The sequence below is a fragment of the Sprattus sprattus genome (genome assembly GCF_963457725.1).
Source record: "Sprattus sprattus genome assembly, chromosome: 8".
NCBI lineage: Eukaryota > Metazoa > Chordata > Actinopteri > Clupeiformes > Clupeidae > Sprattus > Sprattus sprattus.
The window spans coordinates 20,980,195-21,002,694 of record NC_137927.1 but is presented as its reverse complement, the minus strand read 5'-3'; the positions used below and the strand labels follow the sequence as shown (position 1 = coordinate 21,002,694).

The following is a 22,500-nucleotide window of genomic DNA, read 5'->3' as shown; positions in this document are numbered from 1 at the left end:
ATGAAGTGGTGGCATACGCGCTAATTGTAACCTAAAACTACCGTTTGAAAGCTTCAGTTAAGACCTACAATACTATGCATAGTTCGTGTAGCACATTTCAGATCAAACCGAGTCATTATAAACATATAAAAAGTTGTGTAGATAGCTTTATTCATGTAAAATATTCCTCGCTTCAAGCAGCCATTTTTTTTTAAAAATTCCCGAGCTGGTTTCGCTGTGTGCTCTGGGATAGCCCTTGGAGGAGCAAGGTAGCTCTCTGATCAGCCTAAAAACGAGGGCCATACACCACTTAATCTTACCCCTTAATCTTGATCAAATTGGGTATTGAGACACCACTAGCTCCCACATGAACGCGCAACTTCAAGGGTAAGGGGAAAGATAAGGGGTAAGGGGAAGTATTGAGATTGGGCCTAACACTGGCAAGACTACACTAAGTATGGACTTCATCTCCACTGAGTATGTGCTATCTCCACTGAGTATGTGCTATCTCCACTGAGTATGGGATATCTCAACTGAGTATGGGCTATCTACACTAACACACAACACTAACACCACACACGCTAACACTAACACACACCAGCTAACACTAACACACACTTACACTAACACACACACACACTATCACCAACACTACACACGCTAACACTAACATAGGGTGACCAGACGTCCTCTTTTTCCCGGACATGTCCTATTTTTGAGACCTAAAAAATGCGACCGGCGGTGATTCCAAAATCGTCCGGTATTTTCCCTCGTCGGATACTAATGTTGCTTTTCTCTGGGTCTTTCACAGATTAGTGTTTCTGAGAAGAGACTGCCTGGTAGTGGCGCTATGGAAACACGCTTGTGATCAAAGATGAACTAAAGGAGAGTACCTTATGCTATTTATTCCATCTGAATGGCCAACCTATCTTTGTCATGGTTTTCATTATTTTATGGAAGGGAAATAGTGAGTTGCAATCTATAACTCAATTATATGCTTATCCTACATACACTTTGGAAACTATTAAAAAACTAATGAATGCGCAAGGGCCTGTCAATGACCTTACGCCACTGTGCTATACACTACCCATCCATCCATCCAACACCGCCCCCCCCCCAGTCACCGCTGAAGTGTCCTCCTCTTTTTCACCAACTCAAATCTGGTCACCCTAACTAACACACACATGCTAACAATAACACACACTCACGCTAACATGGCATGTGTTATTGCAGGAGGCAGCACTGGCAAGGGTGAACAGCAGGCAAGGTGCACTGGTCTGTATCTTCACTCTACTGTGCTCTACTGTACACGTCACAAGCCCACATCAGCGGTGGAGCTACCTGATCTAGCATTTGCCATGCAGAACAAGACTGCTGCCCATCATGGTTACTGCCCTTATTCTGTCTGCTGGGACATGACATGACTGGAAACACACCCGTCACAGATGCTTGTGCCTAATAAATGGACGTGTGTGTTAGACGTGTGTGTTAGGTCGAGTAAACAAGACAGAAACAGGCGATAGAAATGAAGAGAGGCAGGACTGGCAGGAGAGGAGATGGGAAGAGAGGGATAGAAGAGAGAGAGAAGGAGGGAGAGAGAGACGTATGTAGGTCGTGAGTGAGTGCTGGGGTTGGGCACCTGGTTAGAGTATCTCATGCTGACGTTCCTCTGGTCCTGCTGGGGCACGTAGCGGTGGATGGGGTCAATCTCTTTAGGGCTAATCAGGCCGTCCACTGCAGACAGAGGGGAGGAGAGGAGAGAGGAGGAGACGTAAGAACACCAGAGAGGAGGAGAGGAGAAAGGAGGAGAGGAGAGGAGTGGGTGAGGGTAGGAGAAGGGGAAAAAGGAGAGGAGAACAGAGGATGACCGGATACAGAGAGAACATAATAGGTCATGAGAAGAGAACAGAAAAGAGGGGAGAGGAGAAGAAGGGGGTTGGAGAGGAGAGGAAAGAAGGGGTGAAAAGAATGAAGTAGACGATTTCAGAAGAAAAGAGAAGAGAGAGAAGAGATAAGTAGCAGTGGAGGTGTGGACAGAAAAGAGAAAGAGAGGAGAGGGGTAAAAAGAGATAGAGAAGGAAATGAGAAGAGAGGGGTATAGAGAGAGCGAGAGAAAGAGAGGAGAGGAGGAGAAGAGATTAGAGAGGGGAGGATAAGAGGTGTACAGAGAGAGCGAGAGAAAGCCAAGACAGGTCGGCTGAATGAGATGACAGGACAGGTGACCACTCAGGTGACCACTCTCACTCTGCCCCACCCCCTCTGACAGGCGCCTGCACAGCAGAGACCACTGGACTCCCATCCCCTCTGACAGGCGCCTGCACAGAAGAGACCACTGGACTCCCACCCCCTCTGACAGGCGCCTGCACAGAAGAGACCACTGGACTCCCATCCCCTCTGACAGGCGCCTGCACAGAAGAGACCACTGGACTCCCATCCCATCTGACAGGCGCCTGCACAGAAGAGACCACTGGACTCCCATCCCCTCTGACAGGCGCCTGCACAGAAGAGACCACTGGACTCCCATCCCCTCTGACAGGCGCCTGCACAGAAGAGACCACTGGACTCCCATCCCATCTGACAGGCGCCTGCACAGAAGAGACCACTGGACTCCCATCCCATCTGACAGGCGCCTGCACAGAAGAGACCACTGGACTCCCATCCCCTCTGACAGGCGCCTGCACAGAAGAGACCACTGGACTCCCATCCCATCTGACAGGCGCCTGCACAGAAGAGACCACTGGACTCCCACCCCCTCTGACAGGCGCCTGCACAGAAGAGACCACTGGACTCCCATCCCCTCTGACAGGCGCCTGCACAGAAGAGACCACTGGACTCCCATCCCATCTGACAGGCGCCTGCACAGAAGAGACCACTGGACTCCCATCCCATCTGACAGGCGCCTGCACAGAAGAGACCACTGGACTCCCATCCCATCTGACAGGCGCCTGCACAGAAGAGCGGCCCTCGAACAGATCCGTCCCTGAAGGCAATCCTTTGCCTAATCTAATCTGGAACATTCCAGAGGCAGCCGCTCCCCCAAACCTCTCTCCCCCGCTCCCCCTCCGTGCGCCACGGCTTTCTTTCCTGGAGAAGCTTGACATGCAAATCCAGCGTGACGGTGTGTGACAGCGTGACTGTGTGCTAAATACATGTTGATGCACTTGGATCTGTATTCCACACACTGACGCAGGATTGAGCAGTACCTCCTTCTAATTAGCTTCCGTGATTAGAAAATGACAGGGTTCACAATTTCTGTGTGTCTGTGCGTGTGTGTGTGTGTGTGTGTGTGTGTGTGTGTGTGTGTGTGTGTGTGTGTGTGTGTTAATGCATGTACTCCAGCTAAACCGCCACACTGGGGCCCATTAGCACGATCTCCTCTTTGATCTGTGATGTTTACATGAGTGTGTGTGTGTGTGTGTGTGTGTGTGTGTGTATGTATGTGTGTGTGTGTGTGTGTGTGTGTGTCTGTGTGTGTTTGTGTGCGTGTGGAGTGAGGTTTACATCCAGGCCTTTTCACTGGCTGTGAGCTGTACAAACCTCAGCACAGATCATTGGGATACATTATTTTCATGATTAATTTGTCAGAAATCTTTCTACAACACTGACTTTGTGTTTAAATGTTTTAATAGGCAGGATGGCAGCAGAGGGTGTGTCGAGCACTTTAAAATATTTAGGAGGCTGTCTGTAAGGCTGCGTTGTTTATTTAAATAACCATTTTATCAAATATAAACTGTGTAATACAGAGCAATGAGAACTACAGAGTGCTTTAATTCATATCAGTGTAAGGGGTGTGCAATATGTGTGTGTGTGTGTGTGTGTGTGTGTGTGGGGGGGGGGGGGGGGTGGGGGGGATGGTGCCATGCATTCAACGATTCAGCTCCTAGCATTTGTCCATGAATGAGCGCGTGTGTGTGCATGAGTGATCTTGTTCAGTTTATGCAATGTGTATACAGTATATGTAACTGTACTTGTGTGAGTATGTGTCTGCATGTTTGGTCTGCATGTATGGAAGTGTATGAATGCATCTTGTTGATGTGTGTGTGTGTGTGTGTGTGTGTGTGAAAATAAGGGTGTGTGTGTGTGTGGGTGTGTGTGTGTGTGTGTGTGTGTATGATAGTGTGTGAGTGTGTGTGTGTGTGTGAGTGTGTGTGTGTTAGTGTGTGTGTGTGTATGACAGTATGAGTGTGTGTGTGTGTGTGTGTGTGTGTGTGTGTGTACTACTGGTGACGTATGCCATGTGACTGACCCAGCAGCTTGGCGATGTTGTACATGGCCTGGCCCCAGAGAAAGAGCATCCCGTCCTGGCCCGTGTTGCTGGGGAAACGCTTCTGGCTGCCATGGTTCTTCTGCTCCGCCTCCACAAAGTCTGCCGGCACGTGGTAGTACTTGGGGACAACAGCGTTACCTAGGTGAACACACAAGCAAACACACACACACACACACCAAACACACGCACACACACACACAGACACACATACACACACACACTCACACACACGCACACACACACACAAACACACGGCCGCACACACACGCATACAGGCACACACACACAATTATTTTACATTCATTTCCCATTTGTACACACTACATGGACTCTCGTAACACCAGTAGGATAAAAGCTGAAGCTTAATCCTTCCATTGGGTTCCAGAATCAATTACACTTCAATGTTATGATTAATTAAAAACCGCACATATATTTCCATGACATCTTTTCAATACAGGAATCAGCACGGAAATTGAAGTGGCCATGTGTATGTGTGTGTGTGTGTGTGTGTGTGTGTGTGTGTGTGTGTGTGTGTGTGTGTGTGTGTGTGTGTCGATAGCACTTCAGACGTAACGACTGGAGAGCAGCCAGCTCCACACACATCTTTCTGTAGTCGATCTGTTAGATAATACACTAATACACTAATACAGAGCCATCTGCTCCACTGGTCTCTTCTGTTATGGCAACAGGCCGTGTCATTTCCCATCGCCTCTCATCAGCCAGGAGCGCTCACGCAATGTGTGTGTGTGTGTGTGTGTGTGTGTGTGTGTGTGTGCGTGCGCGTGCGTGTGTGTGTATTTTTCTGTGTGTGTGTGTGTGTGTGTGTGGTGTGTGTGTGTGTGTGGTTCATGTTTTTTATGAAGTGTTGGTAGGGTATGTAGTGAATGTATCGAAATCTCTTCTTTGTCGAAACGAATGATATCTTAACTTCATTAAAGCACTGCAAGGAATTCCCCAGGGACAGTTGAATTGACAGAAATGAGTCTAAAAATGCCATGTTGATCAGACACACCGTCATAACCGTGATAGGGCCCCTGCTGATCAGACTGACATGACATCGTCATAACCATGATATGGCACCTGGTGCGAACATGGAGAGGTCTTTATGTCATTAAGTGTCATTCGGTCAACTATGTCATTTTTAATGCAAAGTTGATATTGTTTTGGGATTAGTATTGAGCCCATAACCTTGGTGTCACCCCCGGGTCGGACACATCACCTGTCTATGATCGGATGATAGGATTAGTGGGGACAACCTGACACTACTGGGCTACCAGTACTGGGCTACCGCTCGCTCCTACCTACCCTAACCCTGACACTACTGGGCTACCAGTACTGGGCTACCGCTCGCTCCTACCTACCCTAGACCTGACACTACTGGGCTACCAGTACTGGGCTACCACTCGCTCCTACCTACCCTAACCCTGACACTACTGGGCTACCAGTACTGGGCTACCGCTCGCTCCTACCTACCCTAGACCTGACACTACTGGGCTACCAGTACTGGGCTTCTAGGATAGGATTAGACCTGACACTACTGGGCTACCAGTACTGGGCTACCCACACCCACTCTCTTCAGTTCTGTCCCATAGGACACAATGTCTTCCTTTTTAAAGTCCTACATGAGGATACTCACCATCAAAAGCCTGGAACATGACCTTCTCCAGAAGCTCCTGGTATTCCTTAACTTGAGCGGAATTTCCACGGAACACACCTGCACATGAAGGGAGGGAGCAAATGTGTCACCACGCATCGCCGCAGAGAGGGCTGTTCACAGTTCACTTCTTCATCTATCATTTTCACCGCACAAGATGAAAAATAATACTCTCTGTGAGAAAACAACATAAGTATAGTATGGCGCCAAACACTCCCCCGCGGGCCTCACCATCAATCACCATGTAGATGAAAAAGATTGGGAACTCGCACTCGATGCCATCAAAGTCCTGAAAGACAGGAAGAGACACACACATGAGACACACAGTGTGAGGTTAGATGGAAAACAATGTCAGCGTGTGTGTGTGAGTGTGTGTGTGTGTGTGTGTGTGTGTGTGTGTGTGTGTGTGTGTGTGTGTGTGTGTGTGTGTGTGTGTGTGTGTGCATCTCCATACAGTAACAAATATACAACTTTAGAGCAATCTCCATGCAGTAAAACATATAAGACTTTAGATTTCATCTCCATACTGTAACACATATACAACTTTAAAATGAATCAACTTTCAAATGCACACTATGCATAATGCATACAATGTATAATATATAATGCAGCATTATGCACTCAGCTGCATACATAACACACAGAACATTTCTGCTAAACTCCACCATATCAGTATGAGATCATTGAGGAGGTGTCCTCTGATATACTTACAGCAACCAAAGGGGGGGGGGGGGGGGGGGGGGTGGCATTTAAAAATAAATAAACAAAATAATAAACACTCAAATCCACACAAACAGTAGGAAAAATAAGTATTTGACCCCATGCTGATTTCAAAAGTTTGGCCACTTGCAAAGAAATGTGTGATCTATAATTGTAATGGTAGGTCTTTAACGGCAAGAGACAGAATATCAACAAAAACATCCAGAAAACTGTATTTTATTACAGTTATGAATGTATTTGCATTTGATTGCGGCAAATAAGTATTTGATCCCCAAGAGACAGCAAGAATTCCGGCTCCCACAGACCAGTTATGTGCCCACAAGGCACACAGATTAGTCCTCATTAGGCCTAACAAGGTACACCTGATCTCAACTGGTGACATGTATAAAATAAGCAGCTTGTAAATGATCTCAAGGCAGCTGGGACCAAAGTCACCAAGAAACCCATTGGCAACACACTACGCTGTAGTGGTTTGAAGTCCTGCAGCGCTCGCAAGGTCCTCCTGCTCAAGGAAGCACATGCACAGGGGCGTCTGAAGTTTGCCAATGAACACTTGAATGATTCTAAGGAGGATTGGGAGAACGTTCTGTGGTCAGATGAGACCAAAATCAAGCTCTTTGCCATCAACTCGACTCTCCGCGTTTGGAGGGGGAAGAATGCTGAATATGACCCCAAGAACACCATCCCCACCGTCAAGCATGGAGGTGGAAACATTATGCTTTGGGGCTGTTTCTCTGCCAAGGGTAGAGGACGACTCCACCGCATCGTGGAATCTTGGGCAAGAACTTCATTCCCTCAGCCAGGACATTGAAAGCGCAACCTTGGATTTAGAGAGGATCTGCAAAGAGGAGTGAGCCAAAATCCTTCCTGACTTAGTTGTTAACCTGGTGACCAACTACAAGAACAGTCTGACGTCTGTGCTTGCCAACAAGGATTTATCCACCAAGTACTAAGTCATGTTTTGGTAGGGGATCAAATACTTATTTGCCAACATCAAATGCAAATAAATACATAACTGTTACAAAATGCAGTTCTCTGGATGTTTTTGTTGATATTCTGTCTCTCACTGTATAATTAGACCTATTGTATAGATAAAAAAAAAAACCTCTTACCAAAAACTACCTCTAACCAAAAACTATAGCCTTCCATTGAGGCTGCCATGTTGTCACCCCTCCAAAATAAAATGCAAAGCATGACGTTAAAGTTGTGTGATCTTTTGATCTATCTTTAGCAGAGCCCTCCCCTGCCCTCATAGCCCCCCCCAGAGCCCTCATAGCCCCCCACTGCCCTCATAGCCACCCCAGAGCCCTCATAGCCCCTCCAGAGCCCTCCCCTGCCCTCATAGCCCCCCCAGAGCCCTCATAGCCCCCCACTGCCCTCATAGCCACCCCAGAGCCCTCATAGCCCCCCAGAGCCCTCATAGCCCCTCTAGAGCCCTCATAGACCCTCCAGAGCCCTCATAGCCCCTCCAGAGCCCTCATAGCCCTCCAGAGCCCTCATAGCCCCCCAGAGCCCTCATAGCCCCTCCAGAGCCCTCATAGCCCCCGAGAGCCCTCATAACCCCACAAGGAGCCCCCAGAGCCCTCATAGCCCCCCTAGAGCCCACCAGAGCCCTCATAGCCCCCGAGAGCCCTCATAGCCCCCAGAGCCCTCATAGCCCCCAGAGCCCTCATAGCCCCCCCAGAGCCCCCATAGCCCTCATAGCCCCCCTAGAGCCCGCCAGAGCCCTCATAGCCCCCCCCCCCGCCCTCATAGCCCCCCCAGAGCCCTCATAGCCCCCCAGAGCCCCCCCAGAGCCCTCATAGCCCCCCCAGAGCCCTCATAGCCCCCCCCCCTGCCCTCATAGCCCCCCCAGAGCCCTCATAGCCCCCCCAGAGCCCTCATAGCCCCCCCAGAGCCCTCATAGCCCCCCCATTGCCCTCATAGCCCCCCCAGAGCCCACCAGAGCCCTCAAAGCCCCCCCAGAGCCCTCTCCTGCCCTCATAGCGCCCCCCAGAGGCCCCTGATGGGACGGCAGCGGGCGCTATGGAGGCAACTGGAAGAGAAAAGCTCTTTTCCGACAGGAGCAGTTGAACTGACACAGAAAACAATTACATCTGAGAAGGTATCAGCGCGGCAGCCAAGCAGAAACCCCATTAACTAGCCCATGACTCACCTCCACACACACACACACACACACACACACACACACACACACACACACACACACACACACACACACACACACTTTCTCTCTCTCTCTCTCTCTCTCTCTCTCTCTCTCTCTGTAACACGCAAACACACACTCACCAACAAACACACACACGCCCCCACTCCTTCTAGCACACGTACATAGACCCTCGGGCACCAACCCACCCACACACAGACAGACAGACACACACACACACACACACACACACACACACATCCTCTCCTATTCTCACTAGCACATACATAAATCACTTGAGTCTGAAATTAAAATCAACTCGGATGTAGAGATGTTTGCGAATGTGAAACAGCAACGTATTAATTAAAATTGTGCAAACTCATCCCATGCCACTGTTATCTCCAGCAAAACCTCATAGCGAGGCATCCTGCTGACAAAAGACAAACCGTGGAGATGTGTGTATGTGTGTGTGTGTGTGTGTGTGTGTGTGTGTGTGTGTGTGTGTGTGTGTGCGTGCGTGTCTGTGTGTGTGAAAGCAAGGGTATTAGCCAAGGCATGTACACAGCCCTTGGGTGAGCCACAGCCATGTTTGAGCATTGCAGGTGCACTAATGTGTGTGTGTGCGCGCGCGCGTGTTTGTGTGTGCGGCGTGCGTGTGTGTGTGGAGTGTGTGTGGGAGTGTGTGCGTGGAGGGGGGTCACAGAAATAAGTGTGTTTTCCTTTCTTTTTCTTCGCCCTATAAGATGAGGTGGGAATCAGAGAAGAAAGGTGCTGGTGTGTGACTCATGATGAGCTGTGTGTGTGTTTGTTTGTGTGTGTGTGTGTGTGTGTGTGTGACCCAGGGAATGAGCTGTCGCCACTCTACTTCCTCGTGGAAAGAAGTAGCGCAAAAATCACATCATTTACCAGAGCAGGAAGAGAAGAAAAGAAAGAAAAAAAAATACAATGAATTATGAGTCCTTTCATCCTCCTTCAGAGCGACTCAACTTCAATTACAATAATCTCTTTTTCTCAATGCAGAAGGCTGCAGGCTTCACACTCACACACACACACACACACACACACACACACACACACACACACACACACACACACACACACACACACACACACACACACACACACACACACACACACACAAATATTCACGCGCACATACACACACACCAAACCTATCCCGTCCTTTGATGGTAGGAAGAGAACACAGCGTTTCTCAACCTTCTGCAGATGTAATTAAGACTTGTTCTATCTGCGGCCACCATCTCCATGGCGATTGGAGATAAGAGAGATGGGGCTGTAATGTAATAAAGGACTTTAATTGGAGCCTGTCTGGCATCACGGGTACATTTGGTCCGAGCGAGCAGCAGTGTCAGGAGACCCTTTCTCTTGGGAGATTATGGGGTGTCGGGGGTGGTGGTGGTTGCAGGGGATAGGAGCAGTGAGGAGCGTTAGAGACTGCCAGACTTCAACCTCAAGGACAGGGTTCTCTCACTCACTCACTCCGAATGTCCCTCCATTCCTCAGCCACCTAACTCTAACTCTAACTCCCTCTCTCTCTCTCTATCTCTCTCCCTCCTTCTCCATCCACTGACTCTGGGCCTAATCAAAGCCTGTGACTCCAGCTGTACGGACTTCAAACACACACACACACACACACACACACACACACACACACACACACACACACACACACACACACACACACACACACACACACACACACACACTAAGCTGCAGTGTGTAACTCCACCAAGTGACTCCAGCTTAACAACTGCGCTCGCCGGCTCTGCTTTGATTTCACACCACAGCGGACACCTAAAGGCTCATTTGCCATGTGTGTGTGTGTGTGTGTGTGTGTGTGTGTGTGTGTGTGTGGGTGAAAAGGCAAGCAGAGATCCAGATCGTTTTTCAACCACCACCACCTGCACCTCCGTTTCCTTTCTTTCCCTCTTTCTTTTCTTTGTCTCTCTCTCTCTCTCTCCAAACTATGTTTTTCTCTCAGTAGCTCCATGTAGGAAACGTACCCCCTCACCTATCAGAACTGGATCTGCCACTGCCTTTGAAGAAGCAAGGCTAACCCAAGCTAGAGGTGGAGTGGGGGGGAATAAAGTCATGGATGAACCCAAGCTAGAGGTTGAGTGGGGGGGGGGGGGGGGGGATAAAGTCATGGATGAACCCAAGCTAGAGCTAGAGTCGGAGTGGGGGGGGGGGGGGGGGGGGGGGGGATACAGTCATGGATGAACCCAAGCTAGAGGTGGAGTGGGGGGGGATAAAGTAACATTTCACCACAACAGAAAGACTCCCTTTCTCTACCTCTCTTCTTTTCCTCTCTACCTCCCCACTTTCTTTCTTTCTCTACCTCCATTTTTTCTTTCTTTCTCTACCTCCATTATTTCTTTCTCTACCTCCCTTATTTCCTTATCTACCTCCCTTCTTTCCTTATCTACCTCCCTTCTTTTTTTATCTTCCTCATTTTATCTCCACTCCTCTCTTTCTATTTCTGGAGCCATAATTCTAAGTGTCCTCTAACTGTGGGCCAGATGTCCCAGTTGTACCATATATTTACCATATGCATGTGTGTGTGTATGTGTGTGTGTATGTGTGTGTGTGTGTGTGTGTGTATGTGTGTGTGTGTGTGTGTGTGTGTGTGGGTGGGTGCGTGCGTGTGCATGCATGTGTGTGTGTCTGTGGGTGCGTGCGTGTGCATGCATGTGTGTGTGTCTGTGTGTGTATGTGTGTGAGTGGGTGTGCACGCATGCGTGTGTGGGTATGTGCGTGGGTGCGTGCGTGTGCATGCATGAGTGTGTGTGTGTGTGTGTCTGTGTCTGTGTGTGCGTGTGTGTCTCTGTGTGTTTGTGTGTGTGTGTGTGTGTTTACATGTGTGTGTGTGTTTGTGTCCGTGTGGATGTATGCATGCACATGTTTAGTTGCGCCTGGGAGTGTCTATTTGTATCTGTTTGTTGACCTTTTTATTCATCATTATGCATGTTTGTGTGCTCAGTGCAAGTATTGTGTGCCATTGGCGAGAGACTGACTGAGTGAGTGAGTGTGTGTGTGTGTGTGTTTGTGAGAGTGAGTGAGTGAGTGAGTGAGTGAGATTGAGAGAGAGATAGAGAGTGAGTCTGTGTTTGTGTGTGTGGATGTGTATGTGTGTGTGTGAGTGCGTGAGAGAGAGAGTGACTGAGTGAGATTGAGAGTGTGAGTGAGTGAGTGTATGTGTGTGTTGAAGAGATAAGGGATTGAAAAAATAGACGGTTCACTCAGTAAACAGCAGACATCCCGTGAGGGTGCCACTGCCATTATTCTCCCCAAACCACCCAACACACACACCACACCACACACGCAGACCACACAACCTACACACACCACACTACACACCCCACACTACACCCACCACCCCACACACACCACACCACACACACAGACCACACACCCCACACTACACCCACCACCCCACACCCACCACCCCACACAGACCATCACACCAGTGCACATGGTTCCCTTACAAATATAAAGTGCCTTCCTCTTCTCTCGTGCCAAACCACTCACTGTCACTCTACATGAGTCTTTTTTCATTTTTATAAGCGCTCCATAAACAGCATTATTCCCTGAGGGCTTCATGTAGTCACTGCTCGATCTCTCCCTGTGAATCCTGGATTACCACTCAGAGATCACAGATACCACACACACACACACACACACACACACACACACACACACACACACACACCACTCAGAGAACCCTGATACTGATGCCAACATGACAAATGAATGACTTTCCTGATGTCTGAGACCCTAAACTGGAGGCCCTGGAGAGGGGTGCAGGGAGGTCTTACTCATTTATGGGAGGGCTGAGTTTCTTTAATTTATGGGGGCAGCAGGCAGGATGCTGAGAGAAACCTGTTGAGCAGCTCAGAAAGAAATCCTCTTAAGAGTTTATCAAATAAAAAATGCCCTGCATGTCCCTGTTCCACTCACTCTGTGCTTGGCTAATTGTTAATACCATCCCACACACACACACACACACACACACACACACACACACACACACACACACACACTTTTCCTTTATTTTTTTCCCTTGTCAAATCCAGCCTCGTTAATGCTGAGGGTCAGCTCAGCGGCTAATGCAATGATTTGTTCAGAGTTAAATAGCTGCCCCGAAGTTCAGCCGCCTCCGCTCTCCACAATCAGGCAGGATTTAGCAACACCTCCTCCATCTATTTGGTCTCAGTCAGCGAAAAGAAAGAAAAAAAAGAAAAAAAACCCTCCAGGATTACTAAAGAAGGACTTCTGAGCAGCCACATGTATTATCAGCTGGCTAATCCTCAGCCAAAGCTATGCAGGTGAGGCTGAGACTAATTTCAGATCATCCGGCCTGTCAGGAGAAATGGAGATAACCATAGGGGACGGTCTTGTGTTGTGTTTAGTTTAGTTTAGAACCGTGAGTGGACAGTCTGGTGTTGTGTTTAGTTTAGTTTAGAACCGTTAGGGTAGTCTGGTGTTGTGCTTAGTTTAGTTTAGAACCGTGAGTGGACAGTCTGGTGTTGTGTTTAGTTTAGAAACACGAGGGGACGGTCTGGTGTTGTGTTTAGTTTAGTTTAGAACCGTTAGGGTAGTCTGGTGTTGTGTTTAGTTTAGTTTAGAACCGTTAGGGTAGTCTGGTGTTGTGCTTAGTTTAGTTTAGAACCGTTAGGGGACGGTCTGGTGTTGTGTTTAGTTTAGTTTAGAACTGTGAGGTGACGGTCTGGTTTAGTTTAGAACCGCGAGGGGACTGTCTGGTGTTGTGTTTAGTTTACTTTAGAAACCGTGAGGGGACGGTCTGGTGTTTAGTTTTGCTTGATTTACTGACCACCGCAACCCACCTTTATCTCAGCTGGCTTGTAGTGTCGGCGGTTCTTGTCCTCGTTGGCTGTCCGGTAGCCGTCGCGGAGGAAGCGCTTGAAACCGTACTTGCCCTTCAGCTTGCGCACAATCTTGTCCAGTGTCTGGGAGTAAAGGGCGTCGTCATCCACGGCAAAGGCTGGGTAGCTGATGCACGGTAGGAGGGCGGCATCCGTGTTCTGAAAGGTCAGAGGCGGCCGTCACAGACACGTGGGGGGCGACACCTCCACTTAATGCCCCCCTTAAGCACTTTCACAAAGAGGGCCCTTTGGCAACCCAACCCCAACCTCCCCACTAAAGACAGGATAAGTGACCAGCACACCCACTCAGCTCTTGCAAATGGACCCCACGCCATTACGTCTCGGACACCTTCATTACATTTTAGCCCCTGTTTCACATTTCACAATTAAAAAGATAAATGGTATTAGCTGAACAAGGCTACACCATCAACATCCCAACACCTCCCGCCATGAACCCGCCCCCCCCCCCCCCATGACACAGATGCATGTTGAGATCTGGATCCTATCCCTAACCCATGACACAGGATGAAATGCTTAGGTTACTCATATGAGATCTGGACCCCTAATCCTAACCCATGATACGGAGGCGTGTTGAGATCTGGACCTAACCCATGACACTGATACGTGTTGAGATCTCGACCCCAACCCTAACCCATGACACGATGCGTGTTGAGATCTGAACCTTAACCCTATCCATTAACACAGATGCGTGTTGTTTGGAGGATGAAGTGCGGATGTTACTCACATGAGATCGGGACTCCCTTGGCAGGAGTGAACACAGGGTCTGCCTGTTCCGATTGTGAGCGTCCAGATCCACAAAGATGACCGACCACGAGCAGCCCTGCACAGAAGACGCAAACACACACACATGGAGATGAGCATGACATGCCATGCTGACTTTAACCTTTGACCTCTATTACGCTGCTTGTTGGTGGTCACTCTTGTCACTTGGTTTCAGGGGATATTAAGATGAATGTAACAGAGATCTTTGTGTCCCCCAGTGTGGAATATGTGATGTTTTACCAATTTCCAATTTCCAAAAGCTACACGTCTTTAACATATCTGCTTGCGCTGGAACTGGTTGTGAGTGCATGCTAGTCAAACACACACACACACACACACACACACACACACACACACACACAGAGAATATGAGCATATGAACTCATCCATTTTCCAGCCGAGGCGAGAACTTGATCTGCGGCTATGAAGTGATGAGGCAGCAGAAGCGTTCAGAGAAAAGTCTGAACAAAAGCCACACGCCAGTGAATCCTCTCAGCAATCTGGCAGCCTGTCAAAGCCATTGTGCTGGGAGTGATCTACTGACCCTGGGGGGCACGGCGGCGGTATGGCGGCACGGCTGCACGGCGGGTGCCAGCCAGCGGGCATTTGTTGGCGGAGTGGCTGGCATCACACAACATCTGTGTGGATCTGCACATCCATCCCAGCACACTCACACACTCCCAGCACACACACACACTCCCAGCACACACACACACTCCCAGCACACACACTTTCCCAGCACACTCACACACACCCAGCACACACACACACTCCCAGCACACACACATACACACTCCCAGCAGACACACATTCACTCCCAGCACACACACTTTCCCAGCACACTCACACACTCCCAGCACACAAACACACTCCCAGCACACACACATACACACTCCCAGCACACAATCTCCCAGCATTCTCTCTGAGGATCTCAGGCCTGATGTTGAGCATGTGGAGGACAAAGGGAAAGCTGTGTTGGCATGTTAACATGATAGATAGATAGATGGATACTTTATTGATCCAGAGGGAAATTAAGGAAACAAAGATAAGCATTTAAGCATATGAGCACACACACACACACACACACACACACACACACACACACACACACACACACACACACACACACACACACACACCTTGCGATTAGCCACCACCCATTATGGTTCAGCAGTCCATTTAAATAGCACCATAATGTGTATAGAAATAGGTCTCTACACCCAGCTTTGAGCACCTCCCTGTTTTACTAGTATGGAGAGCTTGGGATGTCTGGGGGAAAATCATTAGTGTAAGCCATTGTATCCACACAAGCTGCTTGCGGCTTCAGATATATGAAACCAGGCACCCACACAAACTCAACACGCAAAACTCCAGAACACGTCCAGACATCAACGCGCTAATAGTCACATCAACACGCTAACAGTAACATCAGAACAGGCCCACACATCAACATACACACACACGCACGCACACATGCGCACGCAACCACGCACACACACACACACTAGTAGTACCATCAGGCCTGGGGGTACTGGAAGCCTTTGGTTTATGATTAAATACATTCAGCCCACAGTGGGGTTGAGAGAGAGAGGATTTAAGAGATACCACACACTCAGCAACACAGACACACACTCAGCAACACAGACACACACACTCAGCAACAGACACACACTGACACACACACACACACAGAACGCACACACACACTACAATGTGGGCACACACACGCACACACTCTACAACACAAATGCACACACTCGACAAAACAGACACACACTGACACACACACACACTGACACACACACACACACACACACACACAAACTCACACACAGAACGCACACGCACACTACAACGTGGGCACACACACGCACACACTCTACAACACACATGCACACACTCGACAAAACAGACACACACTGACACACACACACACTGACACACACACAAAAACACACACAGAACGCACACGCACATTACAACGTGGGCACACACACGCACACACTCTACAACACACATGCACACACTCGACAAAACAGACACAGACACACACATGCTCACGCACACACACACACACACACACACACTAATAGTAGTGCTTGTACCAATCCTGTGGAAAAAATAAAGGAGTGGGACTTAAAAGACTTTAATGGGAAAAAAGAGAAACAAAGTAAGTTAAGCACAAAGTTAAGCACACTGCGTGGGCGCTATGCCGTTATCAAGGACCATTCAACCACTTCAATAACCCACCTGCATTAGCAGGGCTGACCCTTAATGAACCAGTGTTCAATCTGGTCAGTATATGAAGCCATACGGCAAACAGGTCCTGTGACTCACACCACGGCAGCTCCACAGCAGGAGATATGAGCACTGACTGAGAGCACTGACTGAGAGCACTGACTGAGAGATGTGAGCACTGACTGAGGTATGTGAGCACTGACTGAGAGATGTGAGCACTGACTGAGAGATGTGAACACTTACTGAGAGATGTGAGCACTGACTGAGAGCACTGACTGAGAGATGAGAGCACTGACTGAGAGATGTGAGCACTGACTGAGAGATGTGAGCACTGACTGAGAGCACTGACTGAGAGATGAGAGCACTGACTGAGAGGTCTGACTGAGAGATGTGAGCACTGACTGAGAGATGAGAGCACTGACTGTAAGATGTGAGCACTGACTGACAGCACTGACTGAGAGATGAGAGCACTGACTGAGAGATGAGAGCACTGACTGAGAGATGAGAGCACTGACTGAGAGATGTGAGCACTGACTGAGAGATGAGAGCACTGACTGAGAGATGTGAGCACTGACTGAGAGATGTGAGCACTGACTAAGAGATGTGAGCACTGACTGAGAGATGAGAGCACTGACTGAGAGCACTGACTGTGAGCACTGACTGAGAGATGTGAGCACTGACTGAGAGATGTGAGCACTGACTGAGAGATGTGAGCACTGACTGACAGCACTGACTGAGAGTTGTGAGCACTGACTGAGAGATGTGAGCACTGACTGAGAGATGAGAGCACTGACTGAGAGCACTGACTGTGAGCACTGACTGAGAGATGTGAGCACTGACTGAGAGATGTGAGCACTGACTGAGAGATGAGAGCACTGACTGAGAGATGAGAGCACTGACTGAGAGCACTGACTGAGAGACGAGAGCACTGACTGAGAGACGAGAGCACTGACTGTAAGATGTGAGCACTGACTGAGAGATGAGAGCACTGACTGAGAGATGAGAGCACTGACTGAGAGATGAGAGCACTGACTGAGAGATAAGAGAACTGACTGAGAGATGAGAGCACTGACTGAGAGATGTGAGCACTGACTTGGAGTTGAGAAGCGTGACCCGATGTGTAGAGTTTCTCTGTAAAAAAAATCTGCTGCTATGAGCAGTTCTCTTGTAAGCAGATGTAAATTATTTATAAACTCAAGTGCAGCCACCTTTAATCAATGCAGACAAATGCTTTTAGCCATCTGCCTCGCTATCAACCTCCCGTGATGATTTGCATTTTACAGTGGGCTCAGACGAATAGAGAACATGGCTTAGTGACCTGTATGGTATCATGGGAATATGAGCGTGTGTGTGTGTGTGTGTGTGTGTGTGTGTGTGTGTGAGAGGGATCGGGTGCTTGAAACTTGTGGATTGAGGGACGAGCACAGCGTGGCAGGGGGAGTAGGATTTTATTTCTGGGTTGTGAGAGAAGGGAGAGAGGATCACCTCAGATCCTAAAGGCTGAAGAAACAAATACCGCATAGATTTAATGTTTTGGTTTGGATTTAGGAGCATTCAGGACATGACACAGATAAACAACATTGCCACCTATCAGAATGCTGTTAGCAACCACAGCAGAGAGTTCCTCACAGAGAGGGAACATAGGAGGGTTCCACAGCGAGAGGGAACATAGGAGGGTTCCACAGCGAGAGGGAACATAGGAGAGTTCCACACCGAGAGGGAACATAGGAGAGTTCCACACCGAGAGAGAACATAGGAGGGTTCCACACCGAGAGGGAACATAGGAGGGTTCCACAGCGAGAGGGAACATAGGAGGGTTCCACACAGAGAGGGAATCGTGGAGAGTTCCACACAGAGAGGGAATCGTGGAGAGTTCCACACAGAGAGGGAACCGTGGAGAGTTCCACACAGAGAGGGAACCGTGGAGGCTCCGCCTGGGATCAGTTGGGGAGTGTCTGAAAAGGAATCCATTTTTATCCATAGGTGGCACTGTGTGACGCCTTACATAACAATGTTACGTTTCCCACCTGTCATCTCAGTACCCGTCTAAAACTCTCTGAAGGATTCGTAATCTAAGAAGAGACGTGTTTTAATGTTAAATTTGGCTCCCCCTCCGTGTCCAGTCTTTTCCTCCCTTCCACAGGCATTCAACACATCTCCTCTGAGAGCTCATCACAAGATGGCCTCTGGCACAACACAAGCCTTGCCCTTGGCCACAGCTGGACGAAGGGGAAACACAAACACAGCCTCTATCCTTCCCCCTGTCATATCCTTCACCCCCAACCCTCCTATCCTACACTGATTCAGATTCACAGCTCAAGGCTCCTCAAAGCAGCAGACGCCGGGCCAGATGTGGCCCGTATCCGGCAGGACCCATCTGGAATCAGGGCCGGATCTATCCTGAGGTCAGATGACACTTAGGACCTGAGCGTTTACAGGGGTAATAACTTCTGAGGCTGCAGGCGCCAGGGGTGAGGCGAGGATGGTGGGGGGCGGGGGGGGGGGGGGAGGGGAGGGATAACGAGATTGCGAAGGTCAAGCGTGGAGGCCAGATGTAGCGAGGGGGATATTTGCTTTGGCAGGACACTGCACACAGAATTTGATTTGGGGCGTCAGAGCATCCTCAGAGGTGAGAATGGAGGTCGCTGCTGCATCTAATACCCATTACCCGCTTCAGTGAGCTCATTGTTTCTCTGGAGGCCTCCTTACCACACACACACACACCCTCTAAAAAAGTTTTTGGGAGGGTCGGGACGCTAAGAAGATGTTTTGGCGTTTTCTGATCCATTAGCACATATAATGGATGTGCCCCACTCCTGTCTACACCAATACAAATGATACCCACTAATGAGTGAGCGTGTGTGTGTGTGTGTGTGTGTGTGTGTGTGTGTGTGTGTGTGTGTGTGTGTGTGTGTGTGTGTGTGTGTGTGTGTGTGTGTGTGTGTGTGTGTGTGTGTGTGTGTGTGTGTGTGCGTGTGTTCTCCGAGGACTGGGGCAGTGGAAATCAAGTTGAATAACAGCGCCAGAGATCTATCAAATCTTGGATACAAAGACACACGCACAGATATTACAGTTCATCCACTACAGCAGGGGCGCCCACACTTTTTTTGGCTTGTGATCTACTTTAAAATGACCAACTAAAATGATCTACCACAAAACCTGTTCATAAGTAGAGACTATGCATGGCTAAAAAGGGGGGGGGGGGGGGGGGGGGGGCACCGACACAGCCACTTGAAGGAATCATGGTGATAATGGTGACATTTTTGGAGATAGTTGCGGCCTAAAGTTCTTGATTTCGCGGGAGCTTTTCCAAAAAGCGTAGATGAAAGTTGCTGTGTTTTTAGGTGTTTGCTGCAAATTTTCCTCTTTGTAATCATAATTGAGTTATTTGTTGAAAAATACCTGATAAATAAACAAACATTTATTCATCAAGAACAAAAATAAATAACCTTGCCAATATGCCAAAAAAAAGATTACCAGGACTACAAAACGTATCCACAACACAGTGCAGCTGTTGGCATTACAGAAGGACCATAAGTAAGACTGAATAAAATGTTATGAATGTCTCAGCCTTCACATATGAGGAAAAAAAAAACAGCCTGCCTGCGTTTCTGGTGTTCTCATTCTATGCTTATCAATCTGTTTTGCTATCCTTGTTTATTTGTTTTGCTATCCTTGTTTATTTGTTTTGCTATCCTTGTTTATTTGTTTTAGGAACCATGAGCATTGTGGAGGAACCATGAGCATTGTGGAGGAACCATGAGCATTGTGGAGGAACCATGAGCATTGTGGAGGAATCAGAGTCAGAAGATGGCAATATCGCCACAGTTTCTGGACAGCAGTTGCTAGGAATAAACAGAGTGCTTCTTCTGTTGTTCAAAACAATTACATTTGTTGACACATACCTGTAGCTTGTCAGACCTGTTTTAATATGATCTAGCTAAATCCCTTCAAACTTTCTGTTAGATTCTTAATCTTAGATTGTTTAGAAGAGAGATCTGTTGTGGGAAACACATTGGTGTGGGGCAGTATTTCTTCTTCTGCCTGAGTGCAATTAGATTACACTATGTGAACAGAAATAACAAGAAATGTCATTATTGTTGATTTACATCATGGATGACATCCGTTTCCAACCGACTGAGCATTTAATTCATGACAAACAGATTAGATTACCTCTTTCCAGATGCTCAGGTCTTTCAAAGGGTTTAACCTTTTTAAACGCCTGACAGGATGTTTGCTAACTTCCTGCTTCCCTTCTATACAGAAATATGTAGGCACAATGCGTCAGTCTTCCAATAAAGGGAATGTGATATTTTGTGTTGTCTAGACAAATCAGACTTAGGCAGTGATGATTTATGATCAGTGCATTCAAATATTCCCTGTCAGAGAAGCCTTTATCTAAAATCCACATCTCACTGTATCGCCTCAGTTTAAGTCGCGCCTCTCCGGCGGAATCGGCCGTTTCCACTGTCAAACTAGGATCCAGCAGATTATTCAACCGAGATGCGGGGGTGTGAACTATTTATTTTATTTGAAACCTTTATTTGAAGCATCCATCATAAGACTGACACGCCCATGCCATTACATGTTATGCTGGTCAGTGCTGGTCACAATGATAGAACGGAAGCAGCATTTGTGATAATATTTATGACATGCTTATGACACTTAAGGAAAGCGTTCCCTACACTCGCTTCGAAGCATCGGACTGACTGGCACCGACCGCCACAGGTTAACCCTGCAGGAAGGTGAGTGAATGGGCATCATAAGACTGATATAACTGTGCCATAAAAATGATATACACTCTCATGAGTAGAGAATCATGGATACTTTTGAAAAACCTGTTCACTTTTTCACGTTTCTAGCATTGATGTTCTCTGTCTGTGAATGTCCCCAATATTAGACTTCCTAATGGACACAGAAGACAGAGGCTATTCAGACCAAGGCTATTCAGACAGAGGCTATTCACTGGTGCTTAAGGAAAATCTGTGAGAGACAGCCGAGAGAGATAGTGTATGTGTGTGTGTGTGTGTGTGTGTGTGTGTGTGTGTGTGTGTGCATGTTTGTGTGTGTGTGTGTGTGTGTGTGTGTGTGTGTGTGAGAGTGTGTGTGTGTGTGAGTGTGTGTGAGTGTGTGTCTGTGCGAGTGTGTGTGAGTACACACCTGATTTCCAAACAGGTTAAATCCATTGATGGCCTCCAAGGCTGCTTTGGCCATTCCTACCGAGCTGGAAGACAGAGAGGGAATGATTAGAGTTTGCACATATACACACACATACACAGTCACACACACACTCACACAGTTACACACACACACTCACACAGTTACACACACACACACACACGATGACGCACATACATAGACACATACACGATTACACACATACATACACGATTACACACTCACTCACACACAAAAATACACGATTACACACATACATACACATATACACGATTAAACGCACACACACACACACACACACACACACACACACACACACACAGACACACACACACACGTGATTACACGCATACACACACACATACACAGTCACACACTCATACACACAGTATACAAAGGAAATTAATCTGGCACGAGAATGAATTATAAATATTTCTCCCACAGGTTAAAACACTACTGTAACCACTCAATCTGTTCCCTTTTTTATCAGCCATTTAACACACACATTTTCTTTGCCTGTTGCTTTTATTAAACCTCTCACTTGAGCGAAACCCTCCCAAAAACACACACACAGATGCACACACCCTCACTCACAAACGCACACATTTTGTTGGCGGTGCTTGGTGTGTCG

The 22,500-nt window shown here is 48.1% G+C and overlaps 1 protein-coding gene across 2 annotated transcripts in view; it reads right to left on the bottom strand.

Moving 5' to 3' along the window:
- phkb (phosphorylase kinase, beta) overlaps positions 1-22,500 on the bottom strand; it is an 87,245-nt gene that overhangs the window by 38,600 nt on the left and 26,145 nt on the right. For both annotated transcript variants that reach the window (XM_080843761.1, XM_080843760.1), the window contains exons 8-14: positions 21,852-21,915; positions 14,416-14,511; positions 13,632-13,829; positions 6,132-6,189; positions 5,883-5,960; positions 4,226-4,384; positions 1,619-1,713 (exon numbers count right to left, since the gene is read on the bottom strand). In XM_080843761.1, the coding sequence (XP_080699887.1) occupies positions 1,619-1,713; positions 4,226-4,384; positions 5,883-5,960; positions 6,132-6,189; positions 13,632-13,829; positions 14,416-14,511; positions 21,852-21,915 (748 nt within the window). The remainder of the gene's footprint in view (positions 1-1,618; positions 1,714-4,225; positions 4,385-5,882; positions 5,961-6,131; positions 6,190-13,631; positions 13,830-14,415; positions 14,512-21,851; positions 21,916-22,500) is intronic.